This window comes from Thermobia domestica, chromosome 11 (genome assembly GCF_964235325.1).
Source record: "Thermobia domestica chromosome 11, izTheDome1.hap1.1, whole genome shotgun sequence".
Lineage (NCBI taxonomy): Eukaryota > Metazoa > Arthropoda > Insecta > Zygentoma > Lepismatidae > Thermobia > Thermobia domestica.
The window spans coordinates 24,800,817-24,821,258 of NC_137464.1; the positions used below are offsets into that span (position 1 = coordinate 24,800,817).

General features: G+C 37.8%; 1 protein-coding gene across 4 annotated transcripts in view; it reads right to left on the minus strand.

The window, feature by feature from the left end:
* Positions 1-17,073, minus strand: part of LOC145663985 (3-oxo-5-alpha-steroid 4-dehydrogenase 1-like) — a 34,139-nt gene extending 17,066 nt beyond the window's left edge. Inside the window, exons 1-2 of one of the 4 annotated variants that reach the window (XM_081730251.1) lie at positions 16,841-17,073; positions 637-994 (exon numbers count right to left, since the gene is read on the minus strand). In XM_081730251.1, coding sequence (XP_081586377.1) covers positions 637-965 — 329 coding nt within the window. In that variant the 5' untranslated portion in view covers positions 966-994; positions 16,841-17,073. Of the gene's footprint in view, positions 1-636; positions 995-5,354; positions 5,803-16,840 lie in introns of those variants that run through there. The other 3 variants (XM_081730250.1, XM_081730249.1, XM_081730252.1) reach the window with 3 other exon arrangements.
* Positions 17,074-20,442: the final 3,369 nt, after the last annotated feature.

Sequence of the window (20,442 nt, forward strand, 5' to 3'; positions counted from 1 at the left end):
GAATCCTGAAAGGTAAAAATCTCATATATATCAGATCTGGTGAACGTGGAGACCATGCGAAACAAAGTCCATCAACTTTCCCCCGGAATATGGCACAAAACACATTCAATGTAGGTGAGTCTCGTTGCAACTATACCACCTCGAGGAGATTAGCTGGCTCTCAGATGCGAATATTACGAGTGTACACATCGCTATTTAGGTGAAATGTCGATTCATCGTTGAAGACGATACGATCCAGAAAATCTTAATCGACATGCAGCAACTAGTCGCCATCTTTGCTACTAGCGCTTTCTAACGGGAGATAGGGGAAACAGTGCATGCACATGCGTGCATACAAAACCGTTTGAGTTGTTCTTTCAGTTGATGTATTATTTATAAATTGTAAGTTAATTGTAACGAATACTTCAAAGTCTTGAAACCCCGATATTCATTTTGAAACACCCTGTATATAGGTCTACAATCTAAGTTTTTTTTTTTAAGGGAGAGGTGCTGAACTCCTCCTTCCACATGCAATACAAAAGACTTAATTTTCTGCACTACAAGCAACAACCTGAAAAGAAGTTTGATTGTGTCTAATCGCCTTAAGAAAACTTCGTTAACACCCTTTCTTCTTTCCGGAGATAAATGATCACCTACCTGTGAGCATAATGAAGAACAAAGAAGGATAAAACAACCCAATTGGTAAATGGCATTGTCCATGTCTTTTCATCGTTCAAAAGAAGAATAACTGGAATGACCACATGTGGAAGAAGCATAAATGTCCATGGAATGCTTATGGTTGACAGTTTACTTTTTGGCTGAACGCTATATCTTCCATAAGGAGTTGGAAACACTGCGGTGGTGCCACATATGAACACAGAAAAGGCGAGAAAAATATTGCAAAGACTATTCACAAATTCTTCGTCAGTCTCAGTTCGTAGAATAGGCTTGGCAAATGTATCCACCAAAAGTAGTAACTCATTCATCTTGTAAGATTAAAATATTTTTACCACACCTGTAAAACAGAAAGACAAAATATAATTCGAACAGTGTTAATACAACTAGATATGCTATAATGTTAATGTAATTAATATCATTTACTATTTAACATATAAGTGAAATCGATCGTTTTATATCAGTTATAAAGCGAGGTTGTAAAAGACAACACAACCTATCGTCCAAATGAATTCAAGATTATAGGGAAACAGAAATAGGCATATTTTGTTGGGAATATGGTTCAAAAGTTGGCTAGGTACTCGTATCTACTTAGGTACGTATGTACGAGTGCAAGTCAAAATTTATCCTCAATTTTGACGACCCGCTCGGGAGAGTAATGCTCCCGCAAGTACCTTTTTTTCGCGCGCTACTCTAGCCAGCTGTTTTACGCGCTATCCTAGCCAGTTGTTTTAAGTTGGTCACAAAATGTGTATCATGGAGTACAAGGGGAACAAAACGAGCCCTGTGGGGCTTCTAACCCGTTCCTACTACTACTATTACTTATCTGCACAAATGTAAGTAAATAACTTTTTTCAGTATTATTTTCATATTATTTTAATTTAAAAAGTGTTATAGAAATGTGAAAAAAAACTTTCCTCGGACCGGGTTTGAACTCACGCCAAAAGAGATTTTCGTTACTAGCATATAGAGCTAATCCACTAGGTCACGAAAACCGACAGCAACAAGCGTTTGATTTCTGCTATTTGAATGCAATGTGGCAAGAAGTGGATAACGCCAACCAATCAGAACTGTGTTTTTCGTTCCTATTTCCGGGAGCATTACTCTCCTGAGCTAATCCTCAATTTTGATATAACTTTTCTTACATTGTTTATACTGACTTCTGTCCTCGTTTATTTCATTGTTATGCTGTTGTGGTCATGCTAATAAAGTTTGTTTCTATTGTCTTCCTTTTGTCTTCCCTATTTGTCTTCCTTTGTCTTCCCTATTTGTCTTTCTTTTGTCTTCCCTATTTGTTTTCCTTTTGTCTTCCCTATTTGTCTTTCTTTTGTCTTCCCTATTTGTCTTCCTTTTGTTGGCGATAGATAATGGCCGCTCCATTTGAAGTTTGCGCCAAACAGGAACAACGAGCAGTGATCCGGGTTTTGTGGTCGGAAGGTGTATCAGGGGCCGCAGTCCATCAGTCTTTCGGCACAATACAGGAACAGTGTCTTGTCGCAACGGTGTCTATAGGAATGGAATGAAAAATTCAAAAATGGTCGCACAAGTGTTACGCACGAGGAAGGAGCCGGATGACCATCTACGTCTACAAATGATGACACAAGGAAGGAGCCAGACGTCCATCTACGGCCACAAATGATGACACGAGGAAGGAGCCAGACGACCATCTACGGCCACAAATGATGACACGAGGAAGGAGCCAGACGACTATCTACGACCACAAATGATGACACGAGGAAGGAGCCAGACGACCATCTACGGCCACAAATGATGACACGAGAAAGGAGCCGGACGACCATCTACGTCCACAAATGATGACACAAGGAAGGAGCCAGACGTCCATCTACGGCCACAAATGATGACACGAGGAAGGAGCCAGACGACCATCTACGGCCACAAATGATGACACGAGGAAGGAGCCGGACGACCATCTACGACCACAAATGATGACACGAGGAAGGAGCCAGACGACCATCTATGGCCACAAATGATGACACAAGGAAGGAGCCAGACGTCCATCTACGGCCACAAATGATGACACGAGGAAGGAGCCGGATGACCATCTACGTCCACAAATGATAACAATAGTGAGCGCGTCCCAGATTCGATTCCCGGTGGGGGCACTCGGTCGAAAAAGTGTAAAACTCTTTTTCAGGCCAGCCACCCTGAATGAGGTTTTCCTAGATTTTCCTCATTCACACCACACAAATGCCGGGGTGGTACCTAACTTAGAGGTCCCAGGCCGCTTCCTTCCTTCCCCCATCCTTTCTTCCTTCCCTTTCCCCGGATTGTGTGCTCGCCGAGAGACGTCATCCCTCAAAACGTGACGGGCTAGATGACCTTAGATGCCGAAAGCCCAGAAATCAAAATCTTAAATCCTAAATAGTGAGCGTGCACGTGAGATGGTTCTGTTAGACAGACATGTGACTATTGATGAAGTAGCGCATCGTCTGGAAATTAGTGATGGATCCTGATATACCTTCCGACCACAAAAACCGGATCATTGCTCGTTGATCCTCTTTGGTGCGAACTTCTAACTTAGCGACCATGATCTATCTGCAACAAAATGAAGACAAATAAAGGAATTCGTATCAAACTCTCATAGCACGACCACAACAATAAAATAAACGAGAACAGAGGTCAATGAACAATGTAAGAAGAATTATATCAAAATTGCTGATAATTTTTCACTTACCCTCGTATAAATAGCAATTTGTTCAGAGATACCGAAGTGTTAAATTAATTCGTTGTATACAAGAACTAACCACATTAAGAAAGCGTTCTTCCATTTAGCTTGTAGCAATAAAAGTTTGACTTTTACTTCCGATATGACCTCCCTTACTAGTTGCCACTGCCTACATCTTTGTAAGAAAAAAAACTGAGGATGGCGGTTAAAACTTACCTTTCTTGGAATTGTAAGTACTGAATCTTTATCGTTCTCCTGTACACTTTTCAATGTCGTAGATATAAGTATCCAGTTCTCAACTTATGGGTCGCGATTGACTGGTAGGTCTCGAGGATTTTTTTTTCTGAATATGGTTGTCTACGACACAAAAGATGACCCTGTCTTGTCTCGAAACCGTGTCGTAAAAATGTTTATCTCGAAAAATGTGCGATACTTATCAATGTAATGAAAACACGTGAAAAAAAAATAAAACTTAAAAGATTATTCAAATTTGCCCGCCTCCCAACGTTGAAGACAACTCTGCTCCCCTGATCCTCCATAGTATTGCTTTTCAACTTGATAAATATTTTGAACATTGCTTAAAAATATATGGGAACGGTCTTACCCCCCCCCCTTAATGTTGAATACAGATTTGCGCCGCTGATTCTTAATATGTAACACAGTGATGGCATTGATAATTTAAATTGGCCGAAATGTACTGTTCCAATTAAATTCTAGACTATACCCTATGTTTCCATTATGAGTGTTAGTGTTATTAAATACAGAAGTATGCCAGTTTTCCTGCTATTCTAGACTAAGTTAATTAGTGGATTTTGAAATAGTCAATTAATTTTCTTGAAAAATTTGTATAATTTTGTACAGTATAAGTTCACAGAAGGGGTGGATGGCGGATAATAGTAGTATGTTCCTATTGACGAGGATTCTAGTTGCAAAATAAGTCAACATTATCACACCTTAATTCTGGCGTTGGAGCATACGTAGAGGCTATGGTCAACCAAACGGCTTTTAGTTGACTGATCTGATATGTGGTCAGCACATCTGCCTCTATCAATTAATTTCAGTCTTCTAGATTTTAACTCCTTACCGCGTAATACAAGTTGCACCGCAACTGGATCACAGCCAAATACGTAACATTCTGTAGCCTTCATCGTTTCTCTAATGGATACTGCGCGCGCTTTTGGTGCACGGGATACCAGGTTCGAATCCTGGTGGAAATGTATTGAAAACACCATGGAAGTTCGGATTTCACCTTAAAATGTAGTTCAACGTCTCATATAGTCTTGCTGCTGAAAAGAGACATTAAATTACAACGAATGATCGCAATGCATCATTAATAGATGTAAACAGTGATTATATCAAAGGGTGGCCCGAAAACGTAATCCCCCTTCGGAGCTGCGAAATCCCCCCCCCCCCGGACAAAGCTTTGATCATGATCAACAAGAAAAAATGAAATCTTTCAGTTTTACGTCCCACTTTTGTGCCGGCTAGGCTAAAGGAGGATGATTAGAAATGAATGCAAAGGTGGAAGGAATAAAGTGAGAGGAAACGAGAGAATCTCGAGAAAACCCACGAACTCGGTGTTTGTTCACTACAAAGCCCACTTGGTGTGAGTTGGGATCGAACCAGGAACCCCACGCACCAGAAATGAACGCTTTACCACTAAACCACCAGTTGAGTTGCCAGTATTTTCGGCACTACTTTAACCCCTATATATTGAAATTGCCCACTTCCCCGCAGAGACGGACCTAGAAGGTAAAACTTGGGGGGGGGGGGGCAGCCAGAACCGTCTATGATAGGTATATCATGAGTTCAATATAAGCTATAAAAATATATAAATCATAGTTAAAATTATTTTTGTCACTCAAAAAGCTGGAGGGCCTAGGTCCCCCCAGCACCGGGCTGGATCCGCCACTGCTCTCCCGGGAAACCCATCACTGAATATAAAGAAGAAAACCAATAGAATACGTTTAACAAAAGAAATCACTTAATAGCTATATCAAAAACGGCTACTTACCACTAAATTTGCTATAACGTTGTCGAGAATTCGTTCTTGGTTAATCAAGTAACTATTATTGGTATGCACTCAATAAAAAATTAAATAAAACATTGAATCACTGATTTGCAGCCAAGCTGCTAGCAGATTGGTTGAACTTGAAAGTACGCAAAACGGAGCGAGCAAGCAAGCAAGTGATACTAACCTATATCGTTAAAAGAATTACGTAAATACACTCAATTTATTCTTATTAAAAAAAGTAAATGTATTTGTTACGATTCGATATTAGCACGGAGTGTAATACTTCTCAAAGTTCAAAAGAAACAAGGACACAAACACGTACGTATTCCAGTATGGTCTTACTGTCACCATAACACAAAAGACAATTTAGTTCTTCAAACCATTCTTATTAGCAATTTCATGAGCAAAATATAATCAATAGCATAAACAAACGAGTCGTGTTTTGAGGACATGCTTCGAATTAATGATGATAACACGTGATGTTATCACAAACAGTGACACCTTGAACTTCTGAGCGACCTTTTGTTTATCAGGCCGCATTTCATGTATTTATCAAAATTGTTATTTATTTATATATGTATAAGAGGAATTCTAAAGACCATAAACAACGTAAGGAAAGGAGAAAAAACTTTGTATTGTACCGTACTAATAATTATTTACTTAAAGATGTACAGAGGGCACAGAGGCTCAGTGGTAGGGTGCTTGCTTACCTTTGCTGTGTGGGGTCCCTAGTTCGATCCCCGCCAAAGTAAGCTTTTGGTGGAACGTCTGAGAAATGACGTTCCTCGGCGAACATACTATTCGGGGAAAGGGAAGGAAGAAAGGATTGGGGAAGGAAAGAAGTGGCCTGGGACCTATATCTTAGGAACCACCCCGGCATTTGCCTGGTGTAAATGAGGAGAACCCTGGAAAATCTCGTTCAGGATGGCTAACGTGAAAAAGTGTTTTACACTTTTTTTGACCGAGTGCTCCCACCAGAAATCGAACCCAGGACTGCAACATTTAATTAAATAAGCAGGGATGTAAGCAGAAATGGGTTCTGGGGGTCCGAACCCCCTCCCGAAATCACGACGTTTCTATAAATATAGTCTAGTTTTAAGGATGATTTTATAAATTTTAATATAAATTAATCTCATATTGAACTTGATTCCTCCAAAAACCAGCTTTGGACATCCCCCATCGAAATAAATTCCTGCATCTATGTCTGCGAATATTCGAACTGTAATTGTTTGAATAATTTTTCGTCATCCAAATGATTTATTCAAACAATTAATCGAATTACGAATGTTCGAAGAATCCATTATGTTCGAATCATGAATTATTCAAATTTTAACAGCATACAAGATGCTCCGAGCGGCCATTTTATGGAAATCGAAAAGTAAATTTCGATAGTAACTTGGTTAAGGTTTAAGTAGGGATGCGCACGAGACAAGATTTGAGGCTGTCTCGTCTCGGAAATGTGCTGTAAAAGTGATGGCTCGACTCGAAAAACGTATACTTTGCTATTGGAAGAGCTGTGTTTCGACTCGAATTTTCTCAGGAAAATTCTGTCTCGACTCGACTCGTGCGCATCCCTAGGTTTAAGCCTTTAAATAGAAGTTGGTGATTAAACGTATTTCAGGCCTTCTCGCTTGTATAGTGGGAGGCAGCGTAGGGAAGGCAAGCTGTCGGACGGCTGACAATCAGAGCTCCTTCGTGCTAAGCGGTTAGCGTACGCGCCTTTAGCGCGGGAGACCCGCGTTCGATTCCCGGAAGCTCTTGTGGTTCGGATTCCACGTTAATCAATAGGTCCACGTCTCATATAGCTTCGCTGTTGAAATGGACGTTAAACTGAAAATTAACTCAACTCAACGACTGACGATCATGTGAAGCCTATCTTTGAGTTTTACGTCCCACGCTTATCCCGTGTAGGCTAAACGAGACAGTGATGATGAGGGGGAATGGATAAAATGATGGAATGAAGAAAATGGTAGGAAACGGGATAATCCCGAGAAAAATCATTCACACAGTGTTTGTCCACTACAAATCCCACGTGGCGCGAGCTAGGATCGAACCTTACGCACCAGACATGAACACTCTACCAATGAGCCACCCTGGCCCTCTCAAGCCACGCGGGATTTCCATATTTTAACTCCATGCATTTTATTTACTTTTCATTCCAAACTTATTTACTCAATATTCTAACTTTTAATAGGATTCCATTACTGCGATCTTTTGATAACAGTGTACCATCTCCACATTCATTGGGTAGCGCAAGAAGTGGAGATGCTATGTAGAAAAATTAAATTATCAATTGGAAATCAATTTCCGGTATGACAGAAGGAATATCGTGCTCCCTTTCTTAAAAGAAAATGAATTTAAAATGGTCGACTCGTTATGAACTTATTAACAAAATATGTATCCATTTACGGAGAAGTTAGAACACATCAAGAAGACATGCACAAGACATAGTTGCAGCAGCCACCAGAACTTCGCCTTTCAAAGCACAGATAATTACAAAGACAGGACTTCTTATAATCTCATTTCCTAATTGAGTTTGAATGATGTTTTAAACTTGCTCTCATGAACTAATTGGCTCTCCTTCATTTGTTTTAATTGAATAAACCAGTTCAATCTAGTTATTTTGCATAGTGTCTAAATGTCACTTGTTTATAAACGTTTAACTGGTTTACGTACTTTCCTCCATTTTCTGTTTAATATAAAAGAAGAAAAGGTTGTGGGTCGTAACAGCACGATAGTTTATGTCGAGTTCTTGTTTTGGGGACAATGCAATACCTGTAGCTAATACTGATTAGTGTGCATAGAGAAAATAATATACATGGTAAACCAAAACACCTGATGTTTTTGCAAATAAAATTGCACTTACAGGGAAAATTAGGAATGGGCACGAGGCGAGTCGAGACAGGATTTTCCTGACAAAATTCGAGTCGAGATACGGCTCTTCCAATAGAGAAATATACATCGAGACATCACTTTTAGAAGACATTTTCGAGACGAGACAGCCACAAATCTTATCTCATGCACATCCCTAGGGAAAATGTAAATAATTTATTTCCTTTTTCACGACGATGCATTTTCCTTTTAATGGAGAATTACGACGTATCACTATTTCTTGAAAATTATATTTTGTCCAAGTGTCCACCATCGAGTCAAACAAATACGGTCCGATAATGTGCTTGGAGGAAATGGCGTACCATACCGTAGTTCTGTGCTGTGATTAGGATGTTCCACTAATTTGCATTGGTTGCTTGCAGCCCCAAATCGATGCACAGACAGGTGAAAATGTGCCTCATGTAACATCAATCATCCCTATACAATGTCATGTTCGAATTAACAAAAGCTCCAAGAACTCATTGCAAAATTGAAACCGCTTCGTCTTCTGCCGTCTATATCTACATCTTTCCTACTATCTTTACAAGAACCAAGTTGTCAATGAGCTTACAGAATGAGACAAAACATTGTTTCCTCCCACTTCTTCCAGGGGCGGATCCAGGACGGATTTCTCAGGGGGAGGCGGGGGGTTGTAATACTGCTACTTAGAGCTACTTTTAAGATCTCCAAATTCTGGGATGGGTTTTATTAATATATAAAATTAAAAAAAGTTTCCTCTTCTAGAGGGGACGATAGCCCCGATCGCTTCCCTGGATCCGCCACTGCTTTCTTCATTCCACCATTTCATTCATTTCTTATCATCACCATCTCCTTTAGCCTAGTTGACGTAATCGTGTGATGTAAAACTTAAAGATTTCATTTTTCAAATCTTCTCTTCTTCCATCTTTTAGGATGCTTATTTCGATGGAAGTTAAATTATAAAAATTCAGCATAACTTGAGTGCTATGTTTAAAGAAGCATTTCAAGCGATGCAGCCGTTATTCTTTGTGAAAAAAATTTAATCCCTTTCTCCCCTTGGGATAAGCATTTCAAAGTGTAATTATGAAAATCTAGAACAATCCAATTGGCAAATATACTCAAAAAATTCGGTCTTTTAAAACGGTTTACCTCACGTTCGCAATTTTGCGAATATAATGTAAGAAATTACAATATTATAGAAATTAAGCCTTCCGGGCCCCTTTGTAAGTGCATACTGCATATGTTAACTCGTAGGTGCGTCTGTGCTGTGGGCTAGTTTACAAATAACTTAGATATACAGTAGGTGCACCAATTTTTACGTTTTAGAGATGGTACCGAGACCGAGAGGGACTTTTATATATCGAGACGAGAACGAGACCGAGAAGGACTTTTATATACCGAGACGAGACCGAGACAGACCTCTATAAATCGAGACAAGACTGAGACGAGATTTAGGTCAGTCTCGAAAGTCTCGGTCTCGTCTCGAATATTGATAATGATAGCTATTAAAATTGCCCTTACTCAAAATTTGTTTCATTGCTGTGATTGATAATATAGGAGCGGTTGACTGATGTACAGTGGCGTATTTAGGGGTGGCTTATCAGGCTCAAGCCCCTCCCGAAATAAATTTTTGATCATTTTTTCGCATTGCACGTACAACACAAATGTTTCTTACCCGTTTCTCAAGCATCTCTCTCTCTCTCCCTCTCTCGATATATATATATATATATATATATATATATATATATATATATATATATATATATATATATATATATATATATATATATATATGCAGTGACGGATCAAGGATATGATCAAGGGAGGGGCTAAACCATAGTTTGCCACTTTATCCAATGTCAAGAAAGGATTGGAGCTCATTTTAACCAGTGTATACCTGAGCGTCAAGGAGGCTATAATTAATATAGCCCCCCCCCCTTGTATCCGCGATATATATATAGAGAGAGTGTTCCAGAGCAACCCAGATACTACCTTTTTCTCGAGAACGGTACATGCTATCAAGTTGAAATTAAAACTTGCACGAGAAATGTCAGTCCAAAGAATCCGTAGAAATTATTTACAAAATCCCGAAAGCCCCCCTTCGTGGTGTAATGGGAGACACCAGACACATGTCCCGTACTTGCGATTTTCAAATAGGAATATGTTTCGAATGTACAATCGAAAAGCTGGGGTAAAGTAAGATTGCCCTACGAAACATTTGTCCCTGCTATCTATTGTTTTCCGTGTACGAATTGTTTTTTTCAAAAAAAATAAATAAAATAAAATAAAATAAAAATAAAAATAAATAAATAAATAAAGGTGCGCGAAGTAGGGTTTACGGAGTTTACTAATTAAGACAATGTAAACACCGTCACAGATTTGGGAAGTGCAAGACACACGCTTTCCAATGATATGCCACATGGTGACTCAGGGTCTAAATAAAGAAGAAACTGCGTGACCCAATAAAAGGGGGTCTAAAGTAAGGTCAGAACTCGAAAATTTCAAATGGAAATGGGGTCGAGTAATACCTCGTTGCATAGGTTTCTGCAAATGTTAAAAGAATTGGTTTTGACCTTATAGTATACTTATAGCCGTAATTGGTATAGCCTTATAGTACGCTTCGCCACTGTTGAATAGTGAGCTCTTTAGGTACGTATTATTTGAATATGCTAAATTCTAAAATGCGAAGTTGCACAGCTGAATAAAAGCCCAAACAAGTTGCATTTTCACATTTTCAGCAAGTTTACATTTTCACATATTTTCCGTGGATATGTACCGGTATGTATAATTCGAAAAATTAAGGGGCATGCAATATAGTCAACACTTGACTCTAAACATCGGGCCTCAGATAAGTGCCAAACAGAAGTCAACGCGTGAGCCATATATGGCTCACAGGGTCTCACGGAGTAGTTTTGTGCGAGCCACATGTGGTTCGCATGGCGATTAATGTGTATATATTGGCTACATTTAAAACAACTCATTTCCCTTAGGATACACCTTTTACTAAAACTAAGATGACTAAATGCAAGTTCAATGTAGATGTTTCAAAATTAATTTCAAATTGTTCAGTTGTGTTCTCGCTGTGATAAGACAGATAATGTCGATTTGAATGTGGAGAAAAAGAACTATAGAAATGGTTCCTTTTCCGCACCTTTCAGAACTTTTTTTTTTAATGGTAATACATATGTACACTTACTTTTAATGAGAAATTTATATGTCAAGTTTCATCTTCCAAACTTAAGGGACTCCTCAAATATTCTATTTTTGGTTTAAATTTTGAACTCTCTTCCCCCCTTAAGATTAGCATTTTAATCAAAGTGATATAATAAAGTGGGAGGAAGAACTCGAGAAAACCAACGGACACGGTGTTTGTCCACCTCAAAGCTCACTTAGCATGAGCTTGAATCGAACCAAGGACTCCACGCAACAGTAATGGACGCTCTACCATTGAGCCAGTGCGGCCTCTTAGTTTGATGTACGTACTGACAGGACCGGACCAAGGATTTTCTGAGGGGGGTGCACCAATAACTTTCAGTACATTTGAATCAAATTTACATTTTTTTAAATGGCTTTAGGCATCTGTGATGTGTATGAGGAACTGACTTAAACTATTATGTTTAGCAAAATCGCTTTCTTTTAAGCCCGAAACGGAAACATGACATGAAATTTTAGGAAAGTATTGCTATTTCTACTGCCAGTTTTTCACTTTAGATAGTGTATATTCAGAACGGAGGGGGGGTACACGTGCTCCGGTCAACCCCCCCCTAAATCTGGCCCTGCGTACTGATTATATGAAACAACAAAAAGTCCTTTTCAAACGGTTCAGCCATTTTCCCGTGATGCAATCACAAATATCACTTCCTTTTTTTTTTTTTTTTTTTAATACTAGTTGTTTCCTGAAAGTCATCGGCTAGCCTGCAAATTGCCTGATATGTCTTGCCTCAGGTAGGAAGCCGCGGAACTAACGACAACTACTAGCCTGATTGTGAACTACTAGAAATTAGCGTGACTCACTGACTGAGGCGTCTTGCGTGTATATTTATAATAAACATTAAAAATAAATAAATATTTTCGCCTTGACATTTAAGCAAACCATAATTACAAAATGTTTTGAATTGTTTATATTAGCGTTACAAAAGACTGATATACTTTGTGGGATAGATTGTTTTTGAATAAATTACTCACATTTTTATACAAATTTTTAATTACTTCCTGGTTTCATTTTTTTTTTTTTTTTTATTTTTTGTCATATTCCGTTCTCTTACTAAATCTAATTCTCGAGCCAAGGTGCCGATTTCTCTGTAACATTTTTTTTTTGGGGGGGGACATTAAGATAAAAGTCTAGTTACAAAGATCTAAGAAGGTATATATGAGGCTTTTAAGACGAAATGAAATGAAATCTTTGAGTTTTACGTCCCATGCTTATGCCGGTAAAGGAGACGGTGATGATGAAAAATAAATGAAATGGTGGAATGAAGAAAATGGGAGGAAACGAGGGAACTCCGAGGAAACCCACGCACACGGTGTTTGTCCACCACAAGGTTCACTTGACGGGAGCTGGGATCTCACCCGGGACCCCAAACACCAGAGGTGAACGCATTACCACTGAGCCACCGCGGCCCCCTTAAGAAAAATTGAATACAAATTATGCCGAATATTGTATATTCATAAAAAAAATACATATTCATAAAAATACATGGGGTCCCACGTAAGCATTGAGGGGGGCCTCCCTCCCAAGATCGGCATCCTTGTCTCGAACTACTTTTTTTTTTTTTTTTTTAACTCGGTCTCTAAAGTTTCCAGTTTTCATATTGCAGAAAGGAACTAGCAACCCTTTCTAATGTTCCCCCCTAAGAAATATTAGATGAAATGAACTAGAACCTATCTTCGTATAGAGCTACCGGATAGATATAACATATCGTATAATAACAGTCTAATAATAAATCTGTGAGCATAAGTACTTACTTGATTTAATACTGAAAGAAAACAATCCATTTATATTCGTAAATCTTGTTTCATAAAAAAAACGAAAATTACAGTAACAGAAATGCACTAAGAATCGAACACAAGCCTCTCGAGTTGTCTTAACACGTGTGTCAACCCCATGAATGATACAAGATATAATGTGTTTTATTTATTCACTTTCTCTCGTAACTTTCTCCGTCATTTAGTGACTACCGTGTGACTTTTCTTCTCTTCTTTCCCTAAAACAAAAACAAAAACAAAAAGAAAAAAAGAAATGAAGACTTTCTGTCGCGAAATGAATGTCTTATTTATTTTCACTACTACCAGACGATTACGGTTTGCGGTTCGAAAATATCTTCTTATTTAAAAAGAAAAATAAAACTCTTTTTTTTCTTTTTCTTGCACATCGTGTTTCTCTTTTTTCACAAGGCAGGAAAGATTACAAAGATCGTCTTAAGGCTATGGGTTAACGCTTTGACTTCCTATAGATATTAATGACCTAGAACTTTCATTTTTTAATGACAGCCTCTCTTTGTATCATACGCTACGAGATTTATTCCTCTTCCTTTCTTTCTCTATTGTTTGTGTCAGCCAAGTTATAACAATAAATGGCATTGACTAGCGACAGTGTGCATTATTTGAATTTAAAACCATTCAGTTATTTCCTTCAAAGAATCTGCATAGAATATATATAAGCAGTTTTTATTCCATCTTTGTCTCCTAGCAATTCTTGACCTTTGCAGCTGCCCTGGAAACTCTAAAGGCCTAATAAATACACAACCTCAAAATACTTTTATAGGCCTTGTGAAACATCGTTCTTTCTAAAAGAATATGTTACGTGTCAAGAAATTCACTATATTTAGAAAAGCTCCGTGGCTATTCCCTATTGAGGGTGATTCCCTGTTCTTCAATTTCGTGTGTTTTCCCTGGCTTTTTCGTCGTGGCTTTTCCTCTAAAACAATGGTCTTGTCCAAGGTCACAAAGTCAGGCACGGGTACTTGAAATATATGTATGACACTTTCTAATGTAAAATATTTGTCACTTCATTATACTATCATATTAATAGAGACCCAGAGTTATAATTTGATTCTAAGCCAATGGTTCTCAACCTTTTTGACTGACAACACAATTTGAAGAACGTCCATGACCTCGTGGCACATTTTTTTTATTATAAATAATAATAATATATAAAATAATGCGTGTGTCTGCTTCTGTTTGTATGTGTGGCAGATTTTTGTATAGAACTCAGAGCAACCAAATTTGCCATATAGATAGATCTTTCGAAGGCCGCCCATCAAGGGAGGCAAGGTGGGGCGCTCGCCCCACCCTTCCCCTTTAGAGGAAATTGTGCTTCGGAAGATGGAAAACCCAACAGATTTTTTAGAATAGTTACCGCAAAATTTGAGACTACATTTGAAATGTCGCTTATACTTGCCCCCTCCCCTTGGAAACCACAACATGGGCGCCTTTGGATCTTTCCCAAATCTAATTACATACGAACCCCTTTTTTGATTTTCAACTAGGAGCTTTTCTAAGAACGTATTGCGTGTATGAATCCCCATTACGTTATAAATGTGTGGGTTTACATAACACCAAAAGATAAATACCGGGGAATGTAGTAAAAACATTTTTCCGACTCTTTTAATTGATGTTCTGACCAAAATTTTACATACATTAATTATTTTGTTTATTGGTATCCATTCTTCACTTTACACACTGTTCTTTCTTTTTTTTAAAAAAAAAAAAATCCATTCATTCCAAATACATCAATATCTTGAGCTACTGATTCAACTTTATCATGTAAGTTAACCTATCTTTATAACTGAATTTGTCTTGTGTAAGAGAGTGTATTTTCAATACTTTTCACGGTCTTTCGACAGGCCTATCTATATTCAGTATATTCATATCTTTGTAAAGTAATCTTCAAACAATTAATCTAATATTTTGAAATAGCAGACTTAAAGAGTAATCTGAATTCATATTCATTTAATACATGTCTGCTACAATTATGAGCTTTTTTGTTTTGTCAAGTATAATTTATTAATCAAATAAATGTATGCCTATTTAAATTTAATTCTTTCACAATTTACCCTCAATTCAAATTTAAAATGATATTACCACTATACTATCACTTATGTCAAATCTAAAGATTAAACATTAATATTCAAAATTTAATAATTTAAACAATCAACACATAACTCCTTAGTAAATAATCTATGAATCGAAACATTATTGTCGGAAGCACTCATTCGCTATATAGGGGATTTAAGTAGAATGTCAGGCAGAGTCATCATGCAGTAAAATATATTGATATTGCTAATTCTAGGTTTAGATGTTGGAACAATGCAATACTTCATTGGAGTTTAAGTGAATATAATCGATATTACAGTATTGTTCACGATTTGATGAAGAAATACTAAGGTAAGTCCTAGAGAAGTAGTGACAAGTCCTACAAACAAAGCAAAAGAAAGCATTACGATGTGATCCCTGATTTGTATAGCTATTATCAACATTTACCTCATCTTCACTTTCAGTTGAGTCACTATTGTGATGACTCAGTTCACTGTCTTCATCATCGCCACTGATATTATTATCATTTTCAAGAAGTGCTGCACAAGTTTCTTCATTCATTTTCGTTGACAGTAAAAAAATCCACAAAAGAATAAGTTCATAATTGAAAAATACAGTTGCAAACACCTCACATGGATTCTGAGGACCCAACAGCAGAGACTAGCAACACTACATGTTCACTCTAGATGCCGACTAAAAGCCAACTAAGGGTAGTTTTGAATAGCCAATTACTACTTGAACAGTGAAGAATAAATTATCACTGGGTCCCTAGGACCTAGGTGCGCCAATTAAGGATTATTACTTGTGTGTGATACATGCCAACAATAGTGTGTGTGATACTCAATACACTTGAATGTTATTTTCTCTTATGTTTCTGGACTAGTAAGCAATGAAAAGATATTTAAAACTTTATATCTAGCTATATAAAGATGGGAGAAACATGGACGATTTTTTTTCTTGCCTCTAACGTAGTAGGAGGGAAAATATCCATTTTTTTAAAGTACTATTGTTTACCAAAAGTCCTCTGTATATTTACCCTATCCGTATGACTGTCCGGGAGACAAGAAATCTCAAGCACTAATTGACATATCACTGCCAAATTTGCTTAAAATGTAGAGAGTCAAAAGTTAGTTTTTGGAGGCGATATTCAAACCCAAAGCGTATAAAATCAACAATTTCCGATTTTTATATTGATCACAATAGAGGAAAAGCAACAATAGATAGAGAGAAACGGTTTTCTACAATCGATCAAGCGTCTCGAGAATGTATTCCATCTCCAATCTAATCTTTCTCTATTAAAACAGGAAGTGGCAGAAAATCAACCACTTCCGGTTTTAATATCGGTCGTTGTATAGTAGAAATGATAACAGATAACGACAAAATGCTTTTCTCTAATTAATTAAGCTTCCCAATATTCTGTCTCCACTTTTATGTGTCTACTAAGACCGGTATAAATCTACTACTATTTCCGCTTTCGATATTAATTGAGAGAATATCATGATATACAAACCAAACTCCGTCACGTGGTGAACCCGTGACACTGTTACTTCTTTCTCCCTAGTTCTAAAACTAATAAGCTAAGTTCCGAACTAACGACTTACCTGTTTAAGTTAGTGCTTTCCTACATCAAATGCCCAAGTACGGTACTAATTTCACTTACAGATAACTATTTGCTACATGACTTATTCGACGCTCAATTATGCTTGACGTCACTAAAATAATTTATTTTTAAAAAAATCCAATTGTTTTCCCAAGAGATCTATTATCACAGTTTATCACTCAGTATTTCTTCAAACTGCTTCACAGAGAATTAATAAAATGTAACTGTAACGGTTTACGTAGTTTGGTCGTCAACTAAAAGTAGTTGACTTAAAGTAGCGTGCATGCGCTTCAAGGCAGAACGCCAGTAATTTCTTCCTGCTTATTTTCTTCCGGTTAGGAATGAGGAGAAAAAGGGAAAACAACTAAAGCAGGTAGGTGTACGCGGAAAACAGAATTGAAATTATCGTTACACTATATCTTTACCAACACCAGTGGTCACGCCAATTGCTAAACTAGCCAATGAAAAGCATTTTATTTAATTTAATATTTGTTCTCCTTTCTTCTCCGTTTTCTTTAAAATGCCCATACATTTAGAAAGACCAAAAGGTTAATAGCTAGATAATACTTCACACCAATAGGATGTCTGTTTCAATTTATTCTAAACTTTCAGACTATGCTATGTGTAACTAATGGAAGTCATATCAACAACTATGTCCTCCCGTCTGTCTGTGGACAGATATTAATAGTTTTAAAACAGTTTTAAAAAATACATAATCATCATCATCATCATAGGTATTTGCCATTATTGGCAGGTCACTTGCTGCAACTGAGAATCTTCCATGCTACACGCTCTTCCTCTAACTTATTTGTCTGTTTTAATATTGTTCATTAATTGTCTCCTTCGCCCTCTCCCTCTCTTTCCTGTCACCATACCCTCTAGCACGTCCCTCATGATACGGTTCCTTCTTAGCCAATCCTCGTTTTACGGTCCCAAACACTTTTTCTTCCTCTTCTTAATAACATCTAAAATTGTTCTTTCCTACAGTACCATTTCCAACACCCTTTCGTGGGTTTTTCGCTAGACCCAGCTAATTCTCTTAATTCTTTTCCACACCCACATTTCAAAAGCTTCCACTCGTTTTTCATCATTTTTGCGTAATTTCCATGTTTCCGACTCATACAGTACAATACTCCACACGAAGCATTTTTTTTTTTCGTCAACTCTTTATTCAAAGCCCCACAAAATAGTATTTACTTCATCCTAAAGTGTTCTTCCGCTATTCCTATCCTTGCTTTTATTTCCCGTTCACACTTTATATCATTACTATCCAGGTATCGAAAGTTAGCCACCTGTTCTACTTTCTCCCCTCCCGTTTCTATAATGGTCACTGACCCCTTCGTTCCAGTCACCAGTCACCATGGCTTTTGTCTTTCTAACATTTATTTTCATTCCATATTCTTCACAGCCCTTCCTCAAGTTTTCCAACATTTTATTGGCTGTCTCTTCAGAATCCGCAACAAGCGCCATATCATCTACAAACTGTTTTAAAAAATACAACTGCGAGATTTATTTAAAAATAACGATTTAGTGTTTCAAGAATAGGCTCAATGGAAATGGTAGGTATCAACGTTGATCATAGTAGAGCAAAAATGATAATAGATAACAAAGTGGTTTCTTGACATGAGTCAACGTGGTAAGAAAAGACGTTTCGTTCTTACCCTTATCTCTCTACTAAGACTGATATTACCACTTCCGATATCAATATTGATATCATGATAACCATAGAATAGAAATGATAATATATAGCAGGGATGCAAGTCAGCAACGCAATTTTACTAGCCCAAAGAAAAATGCTACTAGCTCACATTCCACATCCTAATCGTGACTTTCATAGTCTTTACTGTTTAAAAGCTCGCCCGCACCGATGAACCACTCGCCCCGGGCGAGTGTGCAAGTGGTTATTTACATCCCTGATATACAGATATCAAGAAGATTCTTTGTATATAATAGATTCGCTGTCTAAAGAATATATTCTGTATCTATTCTAATCTCTCGACGAAAACCGGAAAGGGTAGAAATTTACTACGACTTCCGGTTTCAATAATTATTTCTGTACAGCAAAAAAGGTAACAGGAGGCGAGAAATTTTATCGATTCAGGATGGCAAAAATATCTCTGCTTTTAATTTTCTCTTCAAACCGGGAGCGCAGCACGGTGGCTCAATGATAGAGCTACCCGAAGCTTTTAAAGTTTTGATAGTGGATATCGAGAGAGAGTGTGTATAAGGGAATTGTCTTACAGGAAATCTATGGTAAACAAGACCATGAAAACACTCTTTTTTCTCTATGGAGATTTAGCTGAGTGTCAGCTTTGAAAAAACTCATTTGTCGGCCATTTCAAGTGGGAGTTAACCTTGTTTTACAAATTCAGCTCAGTGTTACATCTCAAATCCGATTCTCCTTATTTATTCATTTATGTAAAGAAGTTCTAAATAGGGATGCGCACGAGTCGAGTCGAGTCGAGATTTAAGCCTGTCTCGACTCGTCTCGAGAAAATGCTGTCTCGACTTGAAAATATGTTTCTGTCTCGACTCGACTCGAATTCGTGACGAGACGTCTTGAAATTCGAGTCAAGACAAAATATATAGTTAAAATACTGTATATGCACACATCAATCAAACAATTATGAATATCTACCTAATTGTCAGTATGTCCAATTTTGGCACGGATAACAACGGCGACGCGTCTTGACATGGACGCAATGATCCTTGGTAGGTCGCTGGAGAGAGTTGGTACCACATGTACATACACAGGGGCCAGCACATCACTTGATCTCGAAAGATTAACTATTAAGTTTATGCGTTCTGTACTATTCTAAAGTAATAAATACTGAAATTGTTTTTAAGACTGTTTCTGAGTGAATAGTTTCGTCAAAATAATATTAAAAATTATAGAAAGATTTTCGAGACATTCGAGTCCAGTCGAGATTTTTACGACTCGACTCGTGTCTCGACTCAAATTTTACAAAGTGTTTCGACTCAATCCTCGATTCGAATTCGAGTCGAGATTCGAGACATGTCTCGACTCGTGCGTATCCCTAGTTCTAAAAGGTTTCAGAACATTTTATAATAGAAATATTACAAATTGAAGCGATTGACTAGTGTTCAACGGCCCTTTTCAGCACCAGGGCTACGTAGGACAGGGCCTATTGCTTAAAGTGAAATCTGGAGTACTACTTGGGATTGTATCTTACACAGGCAACAACACTAGAAGTCGAACCCGAGACCATATACACAGAAATCACACTTGCTAGCTACGAAGGGTCTTTGGATATGGCCAAAAATTTCAGAAGGGAAATCAGTCAGTTAGTGTAATATTCCAACGATTACTTATAAGGAACGTATGTGAACCGTGACAGCTAGATATTTATGATAATTGGTACCCTGACTAGTGGATCGCTGATCATCGTGATGATAATCACTCGGTGTGCAAATGCCTTGTTTACTCGCTACGTATAATACCTATACCAAGCAGTGACCGGGTGAAGCTGTGCCAAGTTATAATCCCTAAAAAGCCGGAAAATCAAAAATGTGTGCAGGTAACCTGATACCCACGGGAGGGAGACACGTGACCAAGAACACATTAGTGTCACACAAGCAGTA